The 25,140-nt window shown below is 40.8% G+C and overlaps 1 protein-coding gene across 1 annotated transcript in view; it reads left to right on the plus strand.

The window, feature by feature from the left end:
* Positions 1 to 25,140, plus strand: part of LOC106568695 (metabotropic glycine receptor) — an 83,818-nt gene that overhangs the window by 21,827 nt on the left and 36,851 nt on the right. Inside the window, exons 3-4 of the mRNA XM_014139260.3 lie at positions 19,029 to 19,131; positions 21,850 to 22,067. Coding sequence (XP_013994735.3) covers positions 19,029 to 19,131; positions 21,850 to 22,067 — 321 coding nt within the window. The remainder of the gene's footprint in view (positions 1 to 19,028; positions 19,132 to 21,849; positions 22,068 to 25,140) is intronic.

A 25,140-nucleotide genomic window follows, 5' to 3' on the forward strand; every position in this document is an offset into this window, starting at 1 on the left:
ACAACCTTTCCATAGAGGGGTCATATTAGTGTGTAGCCCAAACTGTTTGGACGCTACAGACAGAAGTTGGCAAATCTGCAGTATCGACTTCAGACGAGTCCTGTGACGCTTGTTGGGGCCGTAGAGGCTAAACCGTTCGGACGCTACAGACGTTTTTGTGAGAAGATAGATTTTCGGGATGTTTCATGGTATGAACAACACCGCTGTATCTCTGCCACCTTTCACTGCAGATGCAGAAGTGTGACATCGGTGGATGCGATGGATGCGTGCTCAGCCCCCTCACCCATGACTGCGTGGCCAAGCACGGCTCCAACTCAATCATCAACTTTGCAGACTACACAATAGTAGTAGGCTTGACTACTAACAATGACGAGACAGCCTCCAGGGAGGAGGTAAGGGCTCTGGGAGTGTGGTACCTGGAAAGCAACCTCTCACTCAACCTCAACAAAACAAAGGAGATGATCGTGGACTTCAGGAAACAGCTGAGGGTGCACCCCCTATCTACATCGACGGGACCGCAGTGGAGAAGGTGGAAAGCTTCAAGTTCCTTGGCGTACACATCACTGACAAGCTGAAATGGACCACGCACACAGACAATGTGGTGAAGAAGGCGCAACAGAACCTCTTAAACCTCAGTAGGCTGAAGAACTTTGGCTTGTCACCTAAAACACTCACAAACTTTTCCAGATGCACAATTGAAAGCATCCTGTTGGGCTGTATCACTGCCTGATACGGCAATTGCACCGCCCGCTATTGCACCGCCCGATGTCTAGCTATCACTAGCACATTAGAGGCTGATGCCTGTAGGCATAGACTATAAATCACTGGCCACTTTAAGGAATGGAACACTATTAATAATGTTTACATATCTGGCATTACTCATCTCATATATACTGTCATCTATACTATTCTACGGTATCTTGGTCACTTAATGTTTACATTTCTTGCATTACTCATCTCCTATGTATATACTGTATTCTATACTATTCTACTGTATCTGATTCCGTTCCGCTCTCTCATTAAAATGCAAATCAATTTATAACATTTTTGACATGTGTTTTTCTTGATTATTTTGTTGTTATTCTGTCTCTCACTGTTCAAATATACCTACCATTAAAATTATAGACGATCATTTCTTTGTCAGTGGGCGAATGTACAAAATCAGCAGGGGATCAAATACTTTTTTCCCTCACTGTAGTCTTAATTCATTCCTACCATAAGTAGAGATGATGAAGTCCTCCATCGGGGTCCTGAGAGGCAGTAGGGCAGATTTGAATAGGTTTATTTTATAACTTGAGATATAGCTGAATTTGTCTATGATCTTCAAAGATTTTGGGAGGGATTGAGATACATCGTCAAGATAAAGAAAGACATTGTCAGCTTATAATGAGCTGACATGATCCGTAGAATTGAGAGATATTGTCGAATTGCCTCGGCCAGGGGCTCTTTTGACAAAAAATAGCAGAGGTGAGATGGGATCACCTTGCCTGCTACTTCTAATTATCCTGAACGGAACAGAATAACTAGAAGTTATTACTATGGCTGAGAGATTGGCATGTAGTATCTTAATCATATTAATGAAATTGGAGCCAAGTCCCATATGTTCCAAAACCAATATAACCATTCTAGTCTATCAAAAGCTCTTTCTGCGTCGAGAGATAGAACTGGTATTTTATAAGGATACCCATTAGCTGTTGCAAATGCAGAAGCTACTCTTCCTGGGATCCACACAAAACGTGAAACATGACATAATACAGTACGTTAATAGACAAGAACAGCTCAAGGACATAACTGCATACATTTCTGATGAAGCATATAAGATATGTAAAAGACGGCAGAGGATATCTGAGGATAAGCATTTTTTAACAAACACGCTTTGGTCTAGATATACCAATTTGGGTAAGTAAGTTTCGAGACGGGATGACAGAATTTAAGAAATAGTTTAATATCTGTGTTTATCAAGATAGAGGGCGATAGTGAGTGTACTGAGTGGCGGCCTTCCCTTTTTTAATAAAAGCGAAATTAGTACTGTATTTACATCCCTTCCAAATGTACCTTTGTGAATGTCTGTGTTAATCATTTCAAGTAACAGTATACCTAATTGGTTCCAAAATGATAAATAGACCTCAGGCGGAATACCGTCACATGGAGAGAGATTTGGGCTTCCTCAGTTGAGAGAAGAGGACTTCTTATATCTTTTAAAAAGGACTCAATCTGTCTTGGTGTGAATTTACAATCTGAGGTGTACAATTCTTTATAAAAACAGTTGATGTGCTTCAACAAAGTACTGAGTAAAGGGTCTGAATACTTATTTAAATGTGATATTTCAGTCTTTATTTATTTTTTGCAAAAATGTCTAAAAACATGTTTTTGCTTTGTCATTATGGGGTATTGTGTGTAGATAGATGAGGGGAAAAAAACAATTTAATCAATTTTAGAATATGACTGTAACGTAACAAAATGTGGAAAAAGTCAAGGGGTCTGAATACTTTCCGAATGCACTGTAAATGTATTACAAAGCATCAATAACTTTGTTTCAGGCTTTATAAATCACCAATGTCAATTGTGTCAAATATGATATAAACATGTGCTTAATGAAGGGTCACATGCTGAAGGATGGCACATGCTCTAAAGTGAAGTGAAGTTATTCTCTTTACACCTAATCTCATTCGGATAGTGCTATCCCATAATCCTTGGGATGTCCCTCCAGTGGTGGAAAAAGTACCCAATTGTCATGCTTGAGTAAAAGTAAAGGTAACTTAATAGAAAATGACTCAAGTAACAGTGAAAGTCACCCGGTAAAATACTACTTGAGTAAAAGTCTAAAACTATTTGGTTTTGCATATACTTAAGTATGAAAAGTAAATGTAATTGCTAAAATATACTTACATATCAAAAGTAAAAGTTTAAATCGTTTCAAATTCCTTATTAAGCAAACCAGATGGCCTGATTTTTTTTCTTTTTTTTAATTATTTACTGATAGCCAGGGAGACAGTCCAACACAGACATCATTTACAAACTTAGCATTTGTGTTTAGTGAGTCCACCAGATCAGAGGCAGTAGGATGACCAGTTATGTTCCCTTGATAAGTGTGTGAATTGGACCATTTTCATCTCCTGCTTTCAAAATGTAACAAGTACTTTTGGGTGTCTGTAAAAATGTATGGAGTAAAAAGTACGTAATTTTCTTTCAGAATGTAGTGAAGTAAAACTAGTCAAAAATGTAAATAGTGAAGTAAAGTACAGATATCCAAAAAAACTACTTGGGTAGTACTTTAAAGTATTTTTGCTTGAGTACTTTACACCATTGCGTCCCACCACTAAATCCTAACCTTAACTACTACCCTAACCTTAACCATAACTCTTACCTAATCCTAACCTTAATCGTAACCATTTATAATGTCAACTTCAATGGGGCAGGGACCTCCCAAATACTCGGAAGATCTGGTGCACCAACACAACAAACATGGCCTTCGTTAGCCAATACAGAGTGCCGGGAGAATCTCCTGGCGCCTTACTCATTGGCTTAATCTACCAACCAATCATCTCCCACAAGGACCTTCCCCATAGGTCCGACGTCTTGGTAATAAAGAGATTGTGTTTGTAACTCTTATATAGTTTTCCCCACAAGCGCGACACATATCAACCACAGATTTTAAGGGTGTAGTCTTTCTTCTTCTTCTTCTCTGTGAGGCCATTAGCTAGCTAGCTATGTCTTTGCTAATTAGCTAGTTTTCTTCTCCCTTGAGGCCAGGGGGAATGTTTTCCAATAGATAGCACAGCCATAAAGTCAAGTGGCTACATCATAAATATTAATTAGATTTTTTACATAAAGGCTAAGGGAATTATCACTAACAGTAAAAATAAATAAATATTAAAGACAAGTTTAAACCATACATTTTCTTTTAGGTTTACATTTTTAAAACAATTTAAATATATAAAGTTTCAAAAAGTCCTGCAATGCAATAACATTGAACATTACACAGGGCTGTGAATAGTGTAGCTTGTTCCTGAGGTGGTGGACAAATGGTTCTTGCGCATCTGCCTGATGGAGGTATTGAATGTTGATTTCAACCTTTAAAAGTAACAACAAAGAAAGTTAGCAGGTCTGTTAGGAAATGCATTTGTCACACCATCTGGATAAGGGCATTTCTGTTCTGCACCAGAAATACTCTAATAAATGGGGAGATGGGGAAACTCCATTTTATTCATACAATTATATTCCTCTTTAGTTTACCAATCTCATGACTTGACCTATGACACGTGGCTCTATCTAATTAGCTAGCTAACAATTGCTGTGAAGTCACCAAAATGATTTGCAACAACGATTGAGGTAGCTATGTAATCTAACTCAACACTTAACTCCTACAGACTCATTTAAATGTACAATAAATAAAGGTTAACTTACTCAGTTTTCTCTGTCCAGTGGCACCACAAGTCAGCATTTGATTTGCAAACTCCATCACCCGTGCGCTTACTGCACTACAGAAACACATGCTTGTGCACTGAATTAAAGATTTTTACCAGACCCCAAAAGTGGTCCGTTGGTGTGGTTGTAGCATTGCTGTGAACACACCAAAAAAATATTCTTGTTGTTGTTCTGTTAAAGTGGGGGAAAAATGGGTGGGGAAGGGGGAGGCGGATAAATAAGGAAAATCTGAAACCTGGAAAAACAAAACCGAGAAAGCTGAGAAAAAACGGAATTAGGCCAATTTTTTAAAACTGATTTAAAAGACCCTAACAACGTTTTTTTTTTTGCTGTACATGAGCGGGTGTCATCCTGCAGCACAGCATTTTGGGGAAAGTTGAGGTCAGGTCCAATATGCACCCAAGAGGGAAAGAGGTTGGGTCATCCTAGAAATGTTAAAGAGTAATATAATATAAAAATAATATATGCCATTTAGCAGACGATTTTATCCAAAGCGACTTACAGTTATGCGTGCATACATCATAGTAAATTGGCACCCGCAAACCATTTCTCAAGCATAGACTTTCACTTTGTGGAGCACTGAAAAATACCCATAGCTATTCTGAATGCTCTGTGTCCTTCTCTTTGAAGTAAATTGATTAGTCACCACAGCGCTTGGCTCCAGTAGACTGGAATCCATGGTTACGGAGCTCCAGGTGATTGTAATCTCACAGCGAGTCAAGTCTTAATCATGCCTGGCGATCTCTTATGAGCTCATTTGAAAGAGGGAAACAGTTATTACAGTAGGGATCAATATGGAACCGTATACATCTATCAGTCAGGTACTTGTAAGTGATTTTAAATCACATTAGTGTTTCACTTAGCATTGTTTAGGCGGGGCACCCTACGAAAGGGTTAGCTGTTGATTTTGGGGTTTTGTGCTCTAGCTGGATAATAATTAAGGAGAAACACGATCACGTAGGTGATATTAGTAAGCCTATGTCGAGGCCAAAACCTGAGCTGGTTTAATTGTATCTGTTTTCGAAGCTCCCTGTCCTCTTCTCTTGTTGTATCATCATCTCTACTTACCCCCATTCAGTATCTCAAAGTGCTTCTACCTATTCATGACTCATTGGCCCAATTCCCCCCTATTATCTCTATTATCTAACATTTGCAACATGGTTATCTGGTTGCAATCTGCCTTTTTGGTTGAGAAGACATAATAGAACCAGATTACAGCCAATTGGTCTCTGTATCAACCAGGTAAAGACATATTTGTCATGGCAAGATCAAGACATCATGGGAAAGACGTCATAAAAAACGTTAACAAAACTTCCCTTTACAGCCCGACAATGTTGCAACCAGTTTTGCCCAATGGGGTATTATTATTTTACATTTACATTTTAGTCATTTAGCAGACCAACATGTTCGTTGAATAGCTATAGAAATCGTATGCAGGGCTCATCAAGTCCCCAAAGACTACAACGTACAACTTTGTGGCAACTATTTTACGTGGTTATCTGGTTGTAACAGAGAGCAGTTGGTTATTCTGGTTGTATGACGCCTTCTCAACCAGACAGCCAGTTTACAACCAGAAAACGATGGCATTACATTACATGGTATGCCAAAGGTTCCACATGGGTTCAGTATCTATGTGTGCCACAACCTGACTCGCTATCATCTGGACATTTTGTGTATGAACTTTTACTTGTGGTTCCATCCACACATCTACTACTTCATGCAGAGGAACTGCTGTTGCCCTTTTCTCATTTGCCCTGAATCAGGGAGCATGCATAGGAAGTGCCTGTGTTAAAAAAACAAACACAAGCCCTCATGCATTATGGATCCTCTGTTGTAGGGAAGTATGTTACAAAAGGACTGTAGCATATGTAATTAGTGAGAGTTAAGAATGTTTTGAGTCTGTATTAGGTGTGTGTGTTTTTCCTGCAAATCCTCTGAAACCTGGCGATAGAGATAAACAGCTTCAAAGGGGTCGCTTTGCTTATGAGCATGAGCTGCTGTGACAGCTAAGGAGGGTAGTCCGCCTTCGACTCTCCTCCGTTCCTCCCTTCCTCTATTCATCTGCAGTTCCTTCTCTCTCTCTCTCGCTCCATCTTCATGGAGGCACTTAACACTTCAGAGAAGCCCAGAGATGGAATCTTCAAGTCATTTCCTTACCCGTTAATACCTCATTCTCTTTGTTTCTCTCTCCCTTCATTTTGCATCATCATGGTGATGTGGCAAATGACATTTTTTTGTCTTGAAAGTCCAATATCTTGAAAACTTGACTGCTGACATGAAAAATGTTTTCAGACGGTATCAACAGTGGACTAATGATTAAAAAAAACAAAAGATAGTTTTTGAGTGGATTTTTCTTTGGGCATCTTCCAGTTAACACTCCAAACACACACTATCTCTGTAAGTACATGTATATGCATACAGTACTTTATAATCAGCAATATACAGAGCAAATGGAATGGGCAAAACATACAGAACAATACTCGCACAATGTAGAGGGCATTGCCTATATACTGAAATGTGTTATGTGGGCTGGCATCAGTTAATTTAGGCTTAAACCCAATAGTGTGGCAGTGACACATACACTTTAATGTTCAGGCTTTTCCCTCACATCTGAAAAATGTATCACTAAGACACGTTTGCATCTGCCCTGCAAAAAAAAAAAATGGTTTGCTCAACCTTGTCTCAGCGCAACAACAGGAGAAGGCGCAACGTAAATATTTATGTTTCTACCTCACTGCCTCTTTCACTTCCCTTATTATTCCTCGCTCAGGATGAGAGGAGAGTAGTGGATATTGACAAAAAATATTGTGGCAAAGAAATAAACAAAACCTTTCTCGCTGTGATGTGCGTGCCTGCAATGTACCATCACTAAAATACTCATGTTTTGTCATGTCATTGACATGAGAACAGCTTCGGTTCCCCCACAATCAAAAGAAGTGCATCACTGACCCTGTCTGTGGTTTTTTGTTGTTGTACTTTTCACTTTGGTGACTCATCATTTTGACTTCTTTCAAATTGAAATGTCAGATTCTACGAGTCATCCTATTATGTGCTGGAGAATAAAATAAGAATCGGCTGCCTTGCTGTGAATATTCACAAACCATAGGCTCAATGTTGCATTATTCTATCAAAGTTGTCATAAGGATTACTTCAAATCTTTCTGTCAAAATCATCTTAATGCACAATGTTGTCACTCAGAATTCAAGTTGAGGTCATTTTCGATTACATAAAGCACAAAGGTTGTACTCTATACTGTTGGGGCCTTTGAATCTGAGGACCACATGGGTTGTGTTTTATTTATCACCACAGCAGAACGGTCCAGTGAATGCAGTTCTAAAGCTGAACAGTCTTTGGATGTGTGTGCTGGCTCCAACAGAGTAGCATAGTTCCAGGCAGGCACGCACATCCATCCCCATTTTATCTCCAACAGATAAAAAAAACTGGCAAGTGGAGGAAAAAGCAAAGAGACAAAAATAGAGTTCTGTCAGAGTCCCCTCGTATCTCATCTTTCCAGAGGGAGTTTCAAACCATTATTTGGGAATGAGGGAATTTGTATTTTTCCCTGTTAAAGTAAACCAACAAAAAGACCTCCATAGCCTATTCTGGCTGAAGCCACTGAAGTCTCAAGCTGCCTGTTAATCAACCGTAATGAAGATGGTACATTCACAGATGCTCATTATGAAATGCCAAATTGCATTTCCGGTTGACTGTGACAGAATTTAACAGCTCGATGATAGGAAGCCCCAGCTATAGCCGTGGCTATAAGAACCCTTATGAACACATGGAGCTACCCTAACAGACTGGGAGAGTGAATTGAGTGAATTAACAGACCTGCCTCATCAAAGCTTCATAGCTTTGTTGTTTATTAATTCCACTCATCCTCACACTACACATTCTCAGACGTCTTGAACACACCTTAAGGGACCCGAGCAGGATGTGACAAGATGGCTGCTGACAGGATGGAATGTCTCAATTAGCGAATAAGGCAAGACTGCTCAAGGAGATGGCGGGAATTAATAGGCTCAAGACTTAAGTTTCAAATGACTCTCGGCTATTGGACCTAGGCTACTTGCTTACATGCTGACTAGACCGGGCACGCGCATGCATCTGCAAGCGCCATCACTCGCATGTTGATTTTGTCCATTCACACCAGATGTGATCAGGACACGCAGGTTGAAATGTCAAAACGAACTCTGAACCACTTATATTAATTTAGGGACAGGTCGAAACGCATGAAACATTCATGGCCATTTAGCTAGCTAGCTTGCTGTTGCTAGCTAATTTGTCCTGGGATATAAACATTGGGTTGTTATTTTACCTAAAATGCACAAGCTCCACTACTCCGACAATTAATCCACAGATAAAAGAGTAAACCTAGTTAGTTTCTAGTAATCTCTCCTCCTTCAACCAACTGGACTGGAGTGTGGACCTCAGCTCATCTTTCAATCACCCACGTGGGTATATGCTCCTAAAAACCAATGAGGAGATTGGAGAGGCAGGACTTGCAGCACATCAAGTGTCAAAAATAGAACCATGTTTTATTTTAATGTTTGGCTACGTAGATGCTAGTTGCATCTGCCCAAGCAGTTTGGATGAAATGATGGAATAACATGTATGTGTACATTTATTTTGCAACACGCAGCGCAGTGTGGTCAACATGTTAGAAGCTAAAAACGAGTAAAAACTAAAGGGAGCATAAACGACTTTGAGTGACTTTGTGTTACTGATGTTTTACGGTGTTAAACAGAATGAAACTGGTGGATTAAGAACTGCTTTCTGGCAGGACTGGGATAATGGTGTTATAATTGGTCCTTTGACATTTAGCCGGTGTGCTCCTCTGACAATGGGCTTTTGGGTGATGATAAATTGGCAGAGAAATGCGTGCAACTCCCAGTTACTTACCCTGAGATGAGAAGCCACTATTGATCTGTATGAGTGTTACCACTGTGCAGGCGAAGAACGATCTGTTGCCAGCAGGAACAACTGAACACATTTTAGAGTGTATAAAAGACTTGACATTACCTACAAAGGTCCAAGCTTATTACAGTTTAATTAATGGCAAAACATTTTTTACAACAGCAGTCTTCACTCACATTTCATTATAGCCTATTTTGTCAATTCACTTTGCAATTGGAAATTTTTACTTCCGGCAAATTGCATTCAATTCTTCTACAATCCTATTATGCCATATTGTAAAAGCAAATGTGTTCTCAATTACCTACTTGGATGAATAGTTAGTAAGAATAAAAAATACCTGATGCCTGAATTTTAGGGGAAGGTCTGTAATTGTTGAGCCTTAGATACATATTGCCTCTCTCCACTTTCCTATTCTTTGGCTGTTACTCCCCTGACAACAGACATGCTGGCAGGATAAGAGGGATTCAGCCTCAAGGAAACATAATTTACTCCTAATCTAGTGTCTGCAGCTCTGCGGCTGCCACAGCAATATTAAAGAGGCTGTCAACAGAACACCAGCTTATCCTAATTGTCTTGGGCCTCCTGGACCTGACTGTGTGGGGCTCAGTGACCACCCACCGGTGCCAATGGTGGATAACAGAGGCTCGTCTTCCTTATAAAACACAAATGTCAACTTCTGTTTTCCTCTCTGTGTCCGCTTTATAACCTCTTCCATTGCCATTCTATTATGTCCTCTTCTGTTTGAAGTGATTTGCATGTGATGGGAAAGGACTCTTTTCCAGATGTACAGTTCTCTCAGTGGTTGAGGAGTTTATCATTGCATGTATAATCAAACCAAATCAAATTTATTTGTCACATACACATGGTTAGCAGATGTTAATGCGAGTGTAGCGAAATGCTTGTGCTTCTAGTTCCGACCATGCAGTAATATCTAACAAGTAATATAACCTAACATTTTCACAACAACACCTTATACACACAAGTGTAAAGGAATTAATACGAATATGTACATAAAAATATAAGAATGAGTGATGCCCGAACGGCATAGGCAAGATGCAGTAGATGGTATAGAGTACAGGATATACATATGAGATGAGTAATGTAGGGTATGTAAACATTATATAAAGTGGCATTGTTTAAAGTGGCTAGTGATACATTACATCAAGATGGCAAGATGCAGTAGATGGTATAGAGTACAGGATATACATATGAGATGAGTAATGTAGGGTATGTAAGCATTATATAAAGTGGCTAGTGATAAATTGATTACATACATTTTTCCATTATTTAGTGGCTAGAGTTGAGTCAGTATGTTGGCAGCAGCCACTCAATGTTAGTGATGGCTGTTTAACAGTCTGATGGCCTTGAGATAGAAGCTGTTTTTCAGGGTTAGGGTTAGGGTTATGATGCACCTGTACTAGGAATTGATGTGCTGCTTTGATGCACCTGTACTGACCTCGCCTTCTGGATGATAGCGGGGTGAACAGGCAGTGGCTCGGTTGGTTGTTGTCCTTGATGATCTTTTTGGCCTTCCTGTGACATCGTGTGGTGTAGGTGTCCTGGAGGGCAGGTAGTTTGCACCCGGTGATGGGTTGTGCAGACCTTACTACCCTCTGGAGAGCCTTACGGTTATGGGCGGAGCAGCTGCCGTACCGGGCGGTGATACGGCCCGACAGGATGCTCTCGATTGTGCATCTGTAAAAGTTTGGGAGTGATATATATAGCTAAAACACCACCAAATGAGACCCTTAATTAGCCATTTAATTAAGCACAGGTTATGAGGAAGAATGGCTATGTACTCCCTTCAGGAAGTTTTCAGTTCACCACCTTCTTATCTGCTCCCAGAAAACCAACATCGAGTCCTATTTACCGCACACTGTGTGGTTTGCAGTAGGTGACCATCTAATAGTGGCTAAATTCTCCCTGTCTCATACATTGATAGAGAGTTTCCAGACAGTCTAGAGACCAAGGCCTTTCTTCTCAGACATATTTCAGTGTGAGGCTGCAGTCTGCAGACCCCTGGGGAAAGAGTGATTGTAATGCTTTCACGGTTTAATGATCTCAGGGATATTTTCAGATTTTGGAGGAACAGCGTGTTCTCTCTCCCCTAGCGTCCTGTTTTCCCGCTTTCTTGCCCAAAGTTGCATTCAGAGAAAACTAAAATTGGACAGAGAGACTAGCGATTCTTTCCCAGGAAGCCCACAAACCACACTGAACAACCTATTAAATTTGATCTCAAGAAACACAAAACCTTTCAGAGAAACTCCATCTGCGATGTGGGGATTTTATTTTCATTATCATGGAGCTTGACCTCCAAAAAATGTCTTACTTGGTCCTCATCTCGCATTGGGGTAACTAAAGCCACCACGAGGTTGTCCATTTCAAACTGTCATTTTAGTCTTGTACTGAACCTCAGGTTATGTACATCACTACCACATCATTACCACACTTCTTTCTTGTCCAATTAGGATTCAATACAAAGATAATGTGGAGGTATGGTTCCGATGTATTCTGAGGGCATGTCCCAGCCAACTGATACATGATCTCTTGACGAAAGATACGAATATTGAATCCTCCACTCTAAAATGTTCTAAACCTATAGCTCAGCGCTTCCCAAACTCGGTGCTTGACACCCCAAGCGGTACATGTTTTAGTTTTCGCCCTAACACTACAGTACACAGCTGATTCAAATGATCAAAGCTTGATGATTAGTTGATTATTTGAATCAGCTGTGTAATGCTAGGGAAAAAACAAAATGTGGGTGTCTGAGTTTGGAAACCCTGCTATAGCTGAAGCTGAAATGATTGCAACATGCGACTTTCACCCTATTAATGTCTATGTTACATGCTGCAACTCTGACTCACTTCTCACCCTGCCTTCCCTTTCCCCCAGGGAGTGTTAGCACAATCTATTTCAGTGCAATGATACTCATTTTTGAAGACACAAGCTCAAGTACATAGTACAAATATTATGAAAATACGAAGTAGTGGGGCAATGGGTCTTGAAATTACTGAAATGCTTTCTAAATATATTAACAATCAAATTATAAATTACTTACTATAAGAGTTCATATTTCTTATCACTGTAAAATAACTATGATCATACTTAGTGACAGTACAATATTGGCACTATTTTAAAACTGTCAACAGAGGTACCATTCAAATGTGTGCAGACTCATTAAACTGTACTTCAGCTTTAAGCACACAGTGATTTCGTCCATCTGTGTCCAAGATAAAGTGGTCTTCTTTCAATTCTATGAAATGTAGTATTTTTTTCATGTTGAGACCTCTAAATCGGTTTGAGAATATCACAGCGAGATGAATGGCTGGACTCACTAGACTGCTATCGTTCATTTGCTGTCTCGCAAGCTGGGCTCACTCACTTAGAGGAAGAGAATCTATTTTTGCTAGGATAGGCTAGAAAATGTGACACATCACTTCCTATGCAAATATGGGGTCTGAAACCTGACACTTCAAGTCAGCTCCTTAGAGAGTGGAAACGGAGAGCAGACAGATGGGTCTTTTTGGCATTATAAGGCATGAGAATGTACACCAAAATGTTAGACGGAACCGGTCCAGAACCGCTCAAAGTCCCCGATATGGAGGACTTTAATGTGCACGTCTGAAATGTAGACTTTCTTGCTGCACTTTGCAAGACCTTGCCCATTAACGAGCCACCACCAGTCTATTAAAGACCAGGGATAAATATAAGAAAGTGCCTAAGAAGATGAGGGGCATAATGCAGATTCCGAAATCTATTTTGAGCCAAGGTTAGACAGTTTTGGAGTAAAGGTCAGAGTAAATACCTGGCTACACATTATTCAAAGGGGAATTCCAATCGGCGTAACACAAAAGGGAATCCCCCTCTAATTTGCATATTGCCTGATTAGAGCATTTGGTAGACAGCACGCCGCAGGAACATAGACTCAAGTTCTTTAAAGTCATTGTAAGATCCTAGTCTGATTCCAACCATTTTGACCACGAGGTGCATACACCAAGATGAATGTTAACCTTTCTGTTCTCCCTTGAAGTATTCTCATGGTTGAATTAAGATGTAATGGGTCGCTCTTTTCTTGACTGTTTCACAATAGCGTCTGCTAGCCCTGTCACATGTACGTGGTAATATGTGAAATAACATGTTACCAAAATAGCATGGGCACAATCACATATTATTACACTCTCCCTTTACAAGATGAAGGTGATATAATAAACTGTGACATATCTAAAGACTAATTCGCACATTTTCATAACTCCAGAAGAACAAGGAGAGACCCTGGCACCATTTAATTCCAGCCTGGAGCCAAGTCAGTATAAAAGACTGATTAGTGATGTATGGAGAGGTACTGATACTCACTGTTAAAGGAAAACTCTACTCAAAAACTATACGTTGGTATTTTTTTAATTAGTCCACTGTCAGCAGTCAAGTTTTCAAGAAAGCAAAGTGTCACTTGGCACATTATCATGATGATGCAAAAAACTTGACAGCTGACAGACCAAACATTTTGGGGCTGTATCAACAGTGGACTAATGAAAAATTTTCTTTTTTTTTATAGTTTTTGAGTAGGTTTTTTTCTTTATGAGCCTTGAGGCGCACTTTCAAACTCCCATGTCAATCTACTGTATGACACACATGGCACAACCAAGAACCACATCAACCCTTGTCACGTGTGTATCGTTTAAATACACTGCAGGTGGCTAAAGAGATGAATTTGTGCTCTAGATGCACCCTGAACTTGAGATACAGCGACAGATGTCATGTCACTGAGCACATATCAACACAAGCTGTTATTTCAAGTTGATATAAATGCAAGTTGATATAAATTCTTCCATTGACTTCGATAATCCCACACAATAAGCATACTTCCATGCGCTCCATGGCCCTTGGTGGGTGTTATCTTAATGAGTTTCTCCTTCAGAGCTAACGTAAGCACAAAATAAATCCATAATAAAGCTGGAGGGTTTATTTACCCACACTCCCCTGCTGGGTGGTAGATGATATTAACATGCTTGTGCGCTCTCTGCAGATGTTGGAAGTTTGTGCAGTCTGACTCTCTGAACCTCTTGGGAGACCAGTTCTTTGCCGCCTGCTCCAATCGTAGTAGCAGCTTGCCCATGAACTAGTTTCGCTTTGTTTTCAATACACCTGGAAGATAATCAATAAATTCAGGCCCAGTTATTCAAATCAGTGCCCTTTTCAAATCAACCGTTCCTCATTTTCTGGATCCCATTTCTGACACGAATATACAACGAATACAGTTGTAAACTATTATCCCAGTAAATGTACAGTATTTTTCCGAGAATGTAACAATGGCGTGTTCAGGGGGTGGCCCAGGCCTTGCAAAATAAATATCAGCCCCTGCAGAGAAGCATAAGATTGAACTTCACTCAACTTTCTGGAGTTTTCCCCGTCAGTTGACAGTCTCAACGTATCCCTTTGCTGTGGCAATTGTGATGGAATCAATACAATATTAGACACTTTCAATGCAACATACCGAACAAATCAAACTATGCAAGACTTGGTATGCAAAACTAACTATGCAAGAGATTTTATTGTACGCAGAACGCATCGGAGTAGGATTCTACTGCGCTGACAGGCACGACTCGGGCCTGTACTCGACACAGACCGGTGCGCAATAACCAATCAGAGCTGCAGTAGGCCTATATGCAAATAGGCCATTGCCATGTATAGATCTGTGCCATTCACTTTGAACTGGAATGTTTTTACAGTCTGAGCGGTAGTGAGTAGATGGGCTTGTTTTGAGATCAAAGTGAGAGCTACATGTAGCGACGTGTGCACATTTGTATATTTGTTCATATTCTTTGCTAGTTAGTGAGTTATTAGCCTAGTTATAGATCATTTGTAGTCAGCAATGGGGGAGTGATTGATTCTTATAAGAGCACAAAACATTCGCATTTCACAGGTAAAGAGCTTTTTTTCTTTTTTTCTTAAAGCAGCAGTGTTGCATTTTGAGACAGTCTTGAATAAGCTAAGTAGCCAATAGGCAGAGGGTAGCATAATTCGTCTAATTCCATGTAATAATGGTGTGGGAATAAGGATGCATTTTATTTTGTAAAGTGGTTTCTTGCATCAAACAACACAACATTTTCAGTCACCTCCTTGTCTGAAGGACAAGTGGATAAACAGGTTAATGTCAAACCCTGCATGTTTTTTTCAAGTCTCATGCAATGTAGGCCTAGAGTACATTGAACACCACACATTGGCTGTTACTGTAGGCTGAACGATAGAACAGCTATTTCCCTGTTAAAATGTTATTGTCACGGTTGTCGTCTGGAATGGAGGACCAAAACGCAGCAGGAATGTGGATGCTCATCTTGTATATTTATTTAAATAACAAGAACACCAAAAAACAACAAAACGAAACGAACTCACGAACAACGAAACAGTCTTGTCGGGCACACTCAGCAAAACAAGAAACAATCTCCCACAAACACTACACCAAACAATTACCCATATATAGGACTCTCAATCAGAGGCAACGAGAAAGCACCTGCCTCCAATTCAGAGTCCAACCCCCCATAACCTAAACATAGAAATACAACAAACCAGAAAGAACATAGAAATACCAAAACATAGAACATAGACCAAAAACCTGGAAATAATCAATCAAACGCCCTACTAAATAAGCCACCACCCCGAACCACATAAAACAAATACCCTCTGCCACATCCTGACCAAACTACCACAACAAATAACCCTTTATACTGGTCAGGACGTGACAGTTATGGGACGCATTTTCCATTTTCTTCATGTTAGGTCCTACATTGTGATGAAATAGCCACAGTAGCCTACTTGACCACTGTTAAAACTAATTTAAAGATGTTACAGCGTCAGTGTTCACAGTAAACGCGTGCCAGAAGTTTCAAAAAGCTTAAACAAATTTGACGGAACATTGGCCATGACCCCCCCGAAATCTGATTGGCCACCACAGTTGCCCCCCCGCCAACCCCCCCCCCCCCCCAGAAAGAACATGTCATATTATTTCGGACAGACAGGATCAGATATATGGGCTACATATACTAAGACAGAGGGGAGCTGTTTTGCTTGCTCGGATGCTTTCTCCGGTGAGATTTATGAGTCTTGCTATCAGTATGCATCTTGGTCAAAATTATCAATATATTCAGCAACGACCTATCAGATCTCAGACTTTCTGGGAGGGCCTCGCTCGGACTCTTTCTTTGGTTAAATAGATTTAGCCTCTTCCGAATTCAAGTAAAATTATGAAACGTGGATAGACACGAATGAGAAATAATTGTATACGTTAGTTTATTTTTGTATTGTTCAAATTTTGGGGGAAGCCTCGTTTTCCTTGGCATCAATCAATACACACCACTTTGTAGGCTGAATGTCATTACACATGGTGTTTGTAATGTCCCTTTCCATTCAAATGGCAGGTACACATTGCGCTGTTCGGATGTAGATGAATTTTGGAGTAGACGAACGTGCGCAGGTAACCTATTTAACCTTGTTTTTTAAGTGATTTGTTTGACAATCAGATGAAAACGTCATGACTGGTTGTGTTCATGACACATTAAAAGGTAATACATTTTTACAGTTAAATTATGTCTTTACTATAAAGCCCATTGTCACGTCCTGACCATTGTGTGCTCTTATTTTCTATGGTAGAGTAGGTCAGGGCGTGACTGGGGGGTTTATTCTAGTTAAATTTTTCTATGTTGTTTGGGTCTAGTTTCTGTTTTTCGATGTTGGGGTTTTTGGATGATCCCCAATTAGAGGCAGCTGGTCATCGTTGTCTCTAATTGGGGATCATATTTAAGTAGTTGTTTTTCCCACCTTTGTTTTGTGGGAGATTATTTTGAGTTAGTGCATGTTGCACCTCTTCATCACAGTTTGTTGCTTTGTTTATGGTTTATTGTATGTTTTGCATAGTTTCACATTATAATACAAATATGTGGAACGATATTTACGCTGCGCCTTGGTCCATTCCTACACACAAACGTGACACCCATAAATTAGGAGGTCCCCTTAAAACATTTTAGACCCCCCAAATTTCACAGGATAATTCTCACTCTGGGTGGCACTTTCAAATGTTATGTGCCCCAACATGGCCACCCCATTCATAATGTTCTGGACACGCCACTGGAATGTAAGAAACAAAGTGTTGATCAACTTGCCAAGGGATATCTCACACTGCTTCCTCAAAATATTGGTGATAAAACATTCATTATATTTTCCCCTAAACACAGAGCTTAATAACAGCAAGATTTTATCTGTTTGTTTTTGCCAGGCTTTCACACTTCAAATCAGACATTACAAAACCTTCTCCTCCCAGTAGAATATGATTAGTGGTGAAGGGGAGCTAGTTCTCTAGGCTCAAAGACAATTGATCTAAACCACTACAGTTTATGCTTCAAAGTAACAAGTAGGTTTGACTGCCCTTCCTTCAAGGCCTACCCCAGTTTCTCTACATCACCACTGAAATACAATGTCTCAACCCCTACATAATGCCATCACACACACACAGTATAATCCACTATTCATGAGCATTCATGTCATTGCAAATCTATTTCGGACGGAGCTCAAAACTGCACATTTTTAAGGAAAGTGTTTCCTCCCAGTCGATCCAGATGGTCCAGGAGCTCATAGCCAGCCATCACTCAGTCTCCAAGCTGGAATTATGCAGCAAATTTAAATTCTGCAAACAGGTTTTAATTCTTAATTTAGGTATTAATTATATTCCTGCAACTTGGCATGGGTGTGTTATTTCCCCTGACGCTGTTCTCAGGATCATTATTGGGGCTTTTGCTCGGGATCTGCCCATCAGAAGAAAATACGCTTAATTTAATAACAGGGTTGAGACGAGTTCATTTAGACAAATCGCTCCCAGTGTCTGATTAATGATGTTATGTGCAATGCAGAAATCAAGTGCTAAAATTTGCATGGGAAAATGGCACCCTGTAATATGGTTTACATTGTTTTTGGTAGTGGGCCCCCTCTGATGATAAATACATCTGACAGAATGTGGCTTTCACAATTTTCTAATAAAAACATTAACATTTGCCAGTTGTCTTTATGGAAAGTTGATCGAACTGTATGGAATTCTACATCAGTGTTATGTGACAGTGTTGTAGAGGCATTTTATCAGGATGCTTTAAGTTTGACCTAATACCCTTTCTGTGTTGTCATGATTAATGTCTACATCCGCTGTAGTATTTGTCTGTGATTATATGACTACACAATGTAAACGTTAACATATAGCTGAGAAAGGTAAACTAGGTTCTGTTTAAATAACTGAATTCCAAGGCTGTTAGTAAAGGCCTGTCAGTGAGTTTAATTTGAATTGAGTTGAGAATTGAATAGGAAATGAGAGTGCCTTTTCAAAGAGCACAGACCAGAATAGGGAAAAAAAGGAAGAGCTAGGGACTGTTCTGTCATAGAGACATTTTCCAACCTTACATAACCAACCCAAATATTTCAGTTTTTGACAGAATTTCCCATAACAGCGCCACAGGGTATTTCATATCATTTTAGAAATACACAAAACATGTTTTTTTGTGACTTTCAAGAAACACAAACAGAAGGCTGAGTCACATTCCCTTCATTCTTCCCTCCATCCTGTTTACCTGGCTTTCATATAAACACTCTTTCTTTCTTTCTCTCTTGCTCTCTCTCTCGCTCTCTTTTTCTCTCTTATCTCTCCCTAGTGCACTCCCATTGTCGGCCATGGATTCGTGCTGGACAAGTACAAGTGCCAATGCCGGAGAGGCTTCTACCACCCTAGGAAAGTGGCACTCAACGGTTTCACAAGTAGGTTTGCGGTTTCCCTACCCAGCAACATGTGGCATCTGTTCCCTCCACTCTGATTTCAATCACTTTATTTTAGCATTAGCAGCAGATGTGAGTGACGGACCAACATGGAAATCAAGGGGCACCTGGGCATTCGTTTTCATTGATATTGGTTTGGCATCATGATCATTTTTTTTCATGTAGGTTAAATAATAATTTAATAAGTGATTATAATATCCATGTATTTTTTGTTGTTGATATTGTTCATTTGTAGTTTGTAGGATACTAGTCTGCTAGGTTGGTTGGAGGGATGAAAGAATGGATGGAATGGTGATGGATGGAACGATGGAAGAAATATTTTATTTTTGATTCCTCTGTACAAATACCTTGGATGACTTTGCAAGCACAGACTTAGGTTACCACCAGGGCATATGGAGTAAAGTATTAGTATGTATACAGTCCTTTTCATAAAATCTCCTAGACAGCACGCCTTGAGGATGTGACAGCCTTATTGGAATGCAATGGGAGACTTGAAAGTAGCATCGAGGGGTAAAAGTCATCTTCAAAAGCCCACAAACACGTCATTAAAAAAATATTTCAAATGCGCCTCTCCGGCTTGTAGGAGAGATACTCATTTCCACTTCTGAATTGACCTGCCACTGTTATTCTTCACAACCCGATTTCACGTATTGTTGTTTCCCAGCAACTATCAAGACAATAAAGAAATAAAGCATTAATTAAAAACTGGCGGGGAGAGGGTCTCATCTTCCAAGGCATGGCAAACCCCATGAATTTAGATGCTGACAAAAAGTGAAAAGATTTCCTTAATATTTCTTTGATTAGTCAATGTTTTTTCTTAATTTTACACAATTAAGAGAGTTCATATAAGAGGTTGTCTATGCATAAATATGTTCAGCAACTCTCCGACAGAACTCTAAGATTCCAAAAGGGTTCTTTGGCTGTCCCTCTAGGGTTCTACCTGGAACCAACAGTGTTCTACCTTCTACCTGTGGAAGGCTACCCGAAACGTTTGACCCAAGTTAAACAATTTAAAGGCAATGCTACCAAATACTAATTGAGTGTATGTAAACTTCTGACCCACTGGGAATGTGATGAAAGAAATAAAAGCTGAAATAAATCATTCTCTCTGCTATTATTCTGACATTTCACATTCTTAAAATAAAGTGGTGATCCTAACTGTCCTAAGAGGGAATTTTTACTCTGATTAAATATCAGGAATTGTGAAAAACTGAGTTTAAATGTATTTGGCTAAGGTGTATGTAAACTTCCGACTTCAACTGGCTACATGGCTAGCTAGCCACTGTAGCAGGGCAAATTGTCTGCAATTTGTGTAGTGCTTCTTTGGGCTGATTGTGCATTCATGATTAGCTGGCTCACTTAGCTAGCAAGCATGCTGAATCAATGGCCAGGCAGCAGCCTATTGCTATGAAGTTACAGAAAACTAAACCAACAACATCCTAACAAACCAAAATTAGATACATTCTAAATGCAGGACCAATGAGGGGAAACTAGGCTAGCTAGCATTCATTTGTTTATGCAAGATCTTATGATAAGGGAAATGCATACTAGGTCCTTATTTACAAAACGTGATGCAGTCATGACGTGCTATCAAATACTCCTACGTTCAAATACTCCTACGTTTCTTGTTTTACCGCTTGTTTTTCAGCTACATTTCAGTCAGTTATCCTCCTAAATTCGGTGGTCAGTGGATAAAGTATCTATGACGAACAAATTATTCTGAAAATGAACTAGTCACGGGTTGTCACGGGATTATTTCAGCTGAATTCTCTATCAGTTCTTTTTCTCGTTTAGTTTTTTATTGTCGATCCAAAGTGTGCATATCTTTAATTGGGGACTACATTGTCATCTCAGCCTGCGCTTGTTAACTGTGTTCTTAAGTGTCTTAACAGACAGTATGCCTTGGGGGATGTATTATGTGTGTGTGTGTGTGTGTGTGTGTGTGTGTGTGTGTGTGTGTGTGTGTGTGTTGGCTATAATGCATTATTATGCCGTTATAATGCATTGTAAGACTTGTCATGTATGACCCCCTTATAATGTCTTGTAATCATTACTAAAGACATAGCATACAGTATTTTAAGCTTTATTATATAACATATAACATGTTATAACTAATAGTACCTGCAGGGTAGGCTTTAAGTAAAGTGTTACCCAACAGGTTTTTCTTCAGTGTCCCCCACTCAACACAACCCTGGTCTTTCTTCACACATGAATCACAACAACAAATTGCGAGAAGATACACAACCCACTGCCCCTGTTCTCTTTAGTGATATAACCATAACCAGAGAACACACACACACACACACACACACACACACACACACACACACACACACACACACACACACACACACACACACACACACACACACACACACACACACACACACACACACACACACTGTTGTTCTAAATGTTTTGACTTGAATGTTTCACTGTAGATCAAATGGAAGGCTTGTTATTGCCAGCTATTTTCCATCTGTAGTACTTTTGTACTCATTGGCAGTTTGTTTATTTCAATCCCAAACAGCTACTCTTACTGGGGTCAGTATAAAATTATACACAGAAAGAACGACATTGAGAACACACTTTTTTTTTTAACGTAACTCAAATACGCAATGTTATTGCCTCCACAAGGCTTCCACAACACATCATCCTCTACTGTATCTCCTCGATGTTTTGTCTATCTGCCCTTTCCAGGGAAAGAGAGCAGTGGTCACGCTCACAGTGAGGACCTCTCGGAGGTGTCCAGTAAGTGCCTGCCGTGCCGTGAGGGCTGCCCCTACTGCCGGGACGACACGCCCTGCCTGGCTCAGGAAGACGGGGCCCTCCGGCTTTCTGTAGCCTCCTTCCAGGGCCTTTGCATGCTGCTGGACTTAGTGGCCATGGTGCTGGTCTACCACTTCCGCAGGAACAAGGTAAGGGCTCATTGGGAGGAAGCATGGGTTAGGGGTCAAGCAGGTAATTATAGGGGAACTCCATCCAGAAAACATAAGACTGGTATTATGTTTTTCACCAAAGGTATTACTGGTATAGGTTGGTGTTTCTATTTCATACACTTGTGATTTCTATAATAACTTTATTTAAATGTTGTATTATTTGTTATAAGAATGTATGAGCCCTTATAATGTTTTTCTATGCTACAACGTAATGAAAATGGCTTTTATTGAATTAGTCAAGATCATTATGAGATGATTTCAAGACATTTTAAGTGAAAGGATACATACAATTTTGTAGTAGCATCCACCTGGGTGATGCATGGTAGCCATTTTGTGCCAGAATGTTCATCACACGGAATCCTGTTGGATTTCAGTAAACTGTTACTGGATTGACATTTTTGAATGGTAAGAAAGAGAGACCAAAATATGTACTGATTCATACCCTCCAGGACCTGCATTGAGGAACACAGCTGCGGGGAGGTTGTTACCCAAATGGCACCCTTTTCCATATATAGTGTACTACTTTTGACCAAGGCCCATATGGCTGTGGTCAAAAGTAGTGCACTATGTAGGGAATTAGGAAGCAACTGAAGTGTTGTGCCAGAACTCCTTTGTTTGTTTGACTACCAAATGACTACCACAGTCGTGTCGTCAGCAAACTTGATGATGGAGTTGGAGTCGTGCGTGGCCACACAGTCGTTGGTAAACAGGGAGTACAGGAGGGGGCTAAGCACACACCCCTGGGGGCCCCTGTGTTGAGGGTCAGCGTGGGCGGAGGTCAAATCCAATTTTATTTGTCACATGCGCCGAATACAACAAGTGAAATGTGTACTTACAAGCCCTGAACAAATAATGCAGTTTTAAGAAAAATATGTTAAAGAAAATACAAATAAAAGTAACAAATAATTAAAGAGCAGCAATAAAATAACAATAGCGAGGCTAAATACAGAGGGTACCGGTACAGAGCCAACGTGCGGCGGCACCAATTAATCAAGGTAATTTAGGTAATATGTACATGTAGGTAGAGTTATTAAAGTGACTATGCATAGATAATAACACAGAGTAGCAGCAGCGTAAAGGGGGGGGGGGCAATGCAAATGGTCTGGGTAGCCATTTAATTACCTGTTCAGGAGTCTTATGGCTTGGGGGTAGAAGCTGTTTAGAAGCCTCTTGGACCTAGACTTGGCGATCCGGTACAGCTTGCCGTGCGGTAGCAGAGAGAACATTCTATGACTAGGGTGGTTGGAGTCTTTGACACCGCCTGGTATAGAGGTCCTGGATGGCAGGAGGCTTGGCCCCAGTGATGTACTGGGGTGTACGCACTACCCTCTGTAATCCTTTGTGGTCAGAGGCCGAGCAGTTGCCATACCAGGCAGTGATTCAACCCGTCAGGATGCTCTTGATGGTGCAGCTGTAGAACCTTTTGAGGATCTGAGGACCCATGCCATATCTTTTCAGTCTCCTGAGGGGGAATAGGTTTTGTCGTGCCCTCTTCACGACTGCCTTGGTGTGCTTGGACCATGTTAGTATGTTGGTGATGTGGACACCAAGGAACTTGAAGCTCTCAACCTGCTCCACTACAGCCCCGTTGATGACAATAGTGGCGTGCTTGGTCCTCCTTTTACTGTAGTCCACAATCATCTCGTTTGTATTGATCATATTGAGGGAGAGGTTGTTGTCCTGGCACCACACGGCCAGGTCTCTGACCTCCTCCCTATAGGCTGTCTCGTTGTTGTCGGTGATCAAGCCTACCACTGTCGTTTTCGGCAAACTTAATGATGGTGTTGGAGTCATGCCTGGCCGTGCAGTCAGGAGTGAACAGGGAGTACAGGATGGCACTGAGCACGCACCTCTGAGGGGCCCTCGTGTTGAGGATCGTCGTGGCTTATGTGTTATTACTTAACCTTACCATCTGGGGGCTGCCCGTCAGGAAGTCCAGGATCCAGTTGCAGAGGGAGGTGTTTAGTCCCAGGGTCTATGGTGTTGAACGCTGAGCTGTAGTCAATTAATAGCATTCTCACATACGTGTTCCTTTTGTCCAGGTGTGAAAGGGCAGTGTGGAGTGCAATAGAGATTGCATCATCTGTGGATTTGTTGGGGCAGTATGCACATTGGAGTGGGTCTAGGGTGTCTGGGATAATGGTGTCGATGTGAGCCATGACCAGCCTTTCAAAGCACTTCATGGCTACAGACGTGAGTGCTATGGGTCTGTAGTCATGTAGGCAGTTTATCTTAGTGTTCTTGGGAACAGGGACTATGGTGGTCTGCTTGAAATATGTTGGTATTGAAAATGTCAGTGAAGATACTTGCCAGTTGGTCAGTGCATGCTCGGAGTACACATCCTGGTAATCCGTCTGGCCCTGCGGCCTTGTGAATGTTAACCTGTTTAAAGGTCTTACTCACATCGGCTGCGGAGAGTGTGATCACACAGTCGTCCAGAACAGCTGATGCTCTCATGCATGTTTCAGTGTCACTTGCCTCGAAGCGAGCATAGAAGTCATTTAGCTCATGTCACTGGGAAGCTCTCGGCTTTGTTTCCCTTTGTGGTCAGTAATTGTTTCCAAGCCCTGCCACATTAGACGAGCATTGGAGCCGGTGTAGTATGATTCGATCTTAGTCCTGTATTGGTGCTTTGCCTGTTTGATGGTTCTTCGGAGGGCATAGCAGGATTTCTTATAAGCTTCCGGGTTAGAGTCCTGCTCCTTGAAAGTGGCAACTCTACCCTTAGCTCAGTGCGGATGTTACCTGTAATCCATGGCTTCTGGTTGGGGTATGTACGTACAGTCACTGTGGGGACGACGTCATCGATACACTTATTGATGAGGCCAGTGACTGATGTGGTGTACTCCTCAATGCCATCGGAAGAATCCCGGAACATATTCCAGTCTGTGTTAGCAAAACAGTCCTGTAGCTTAGCATCTGTGTCATCTGACCACTTTTTTATTGACCGAGTCAGTGGTGCGTCCTGCTTTAATTTTTGCTTGTAAGCAGGAATGAGGAGGATAGAATTATGGTCAGATTTACCAAATGGTGGGTGAGGGAGAGCTTTGTA

Source organism: Salmo salar, chromosome 14 (genome assembly GCF_965601325.2).
Source record: "Salmo salar chromosome 14, fSalSal1, whole genome shotgun sequence".
Taxonomy (NCBI): Eukaryota; Metazoa; Chordata; class Actinopteri; order Salmoniformes; family Salmonidae; genus Salmo; species Salmo salar.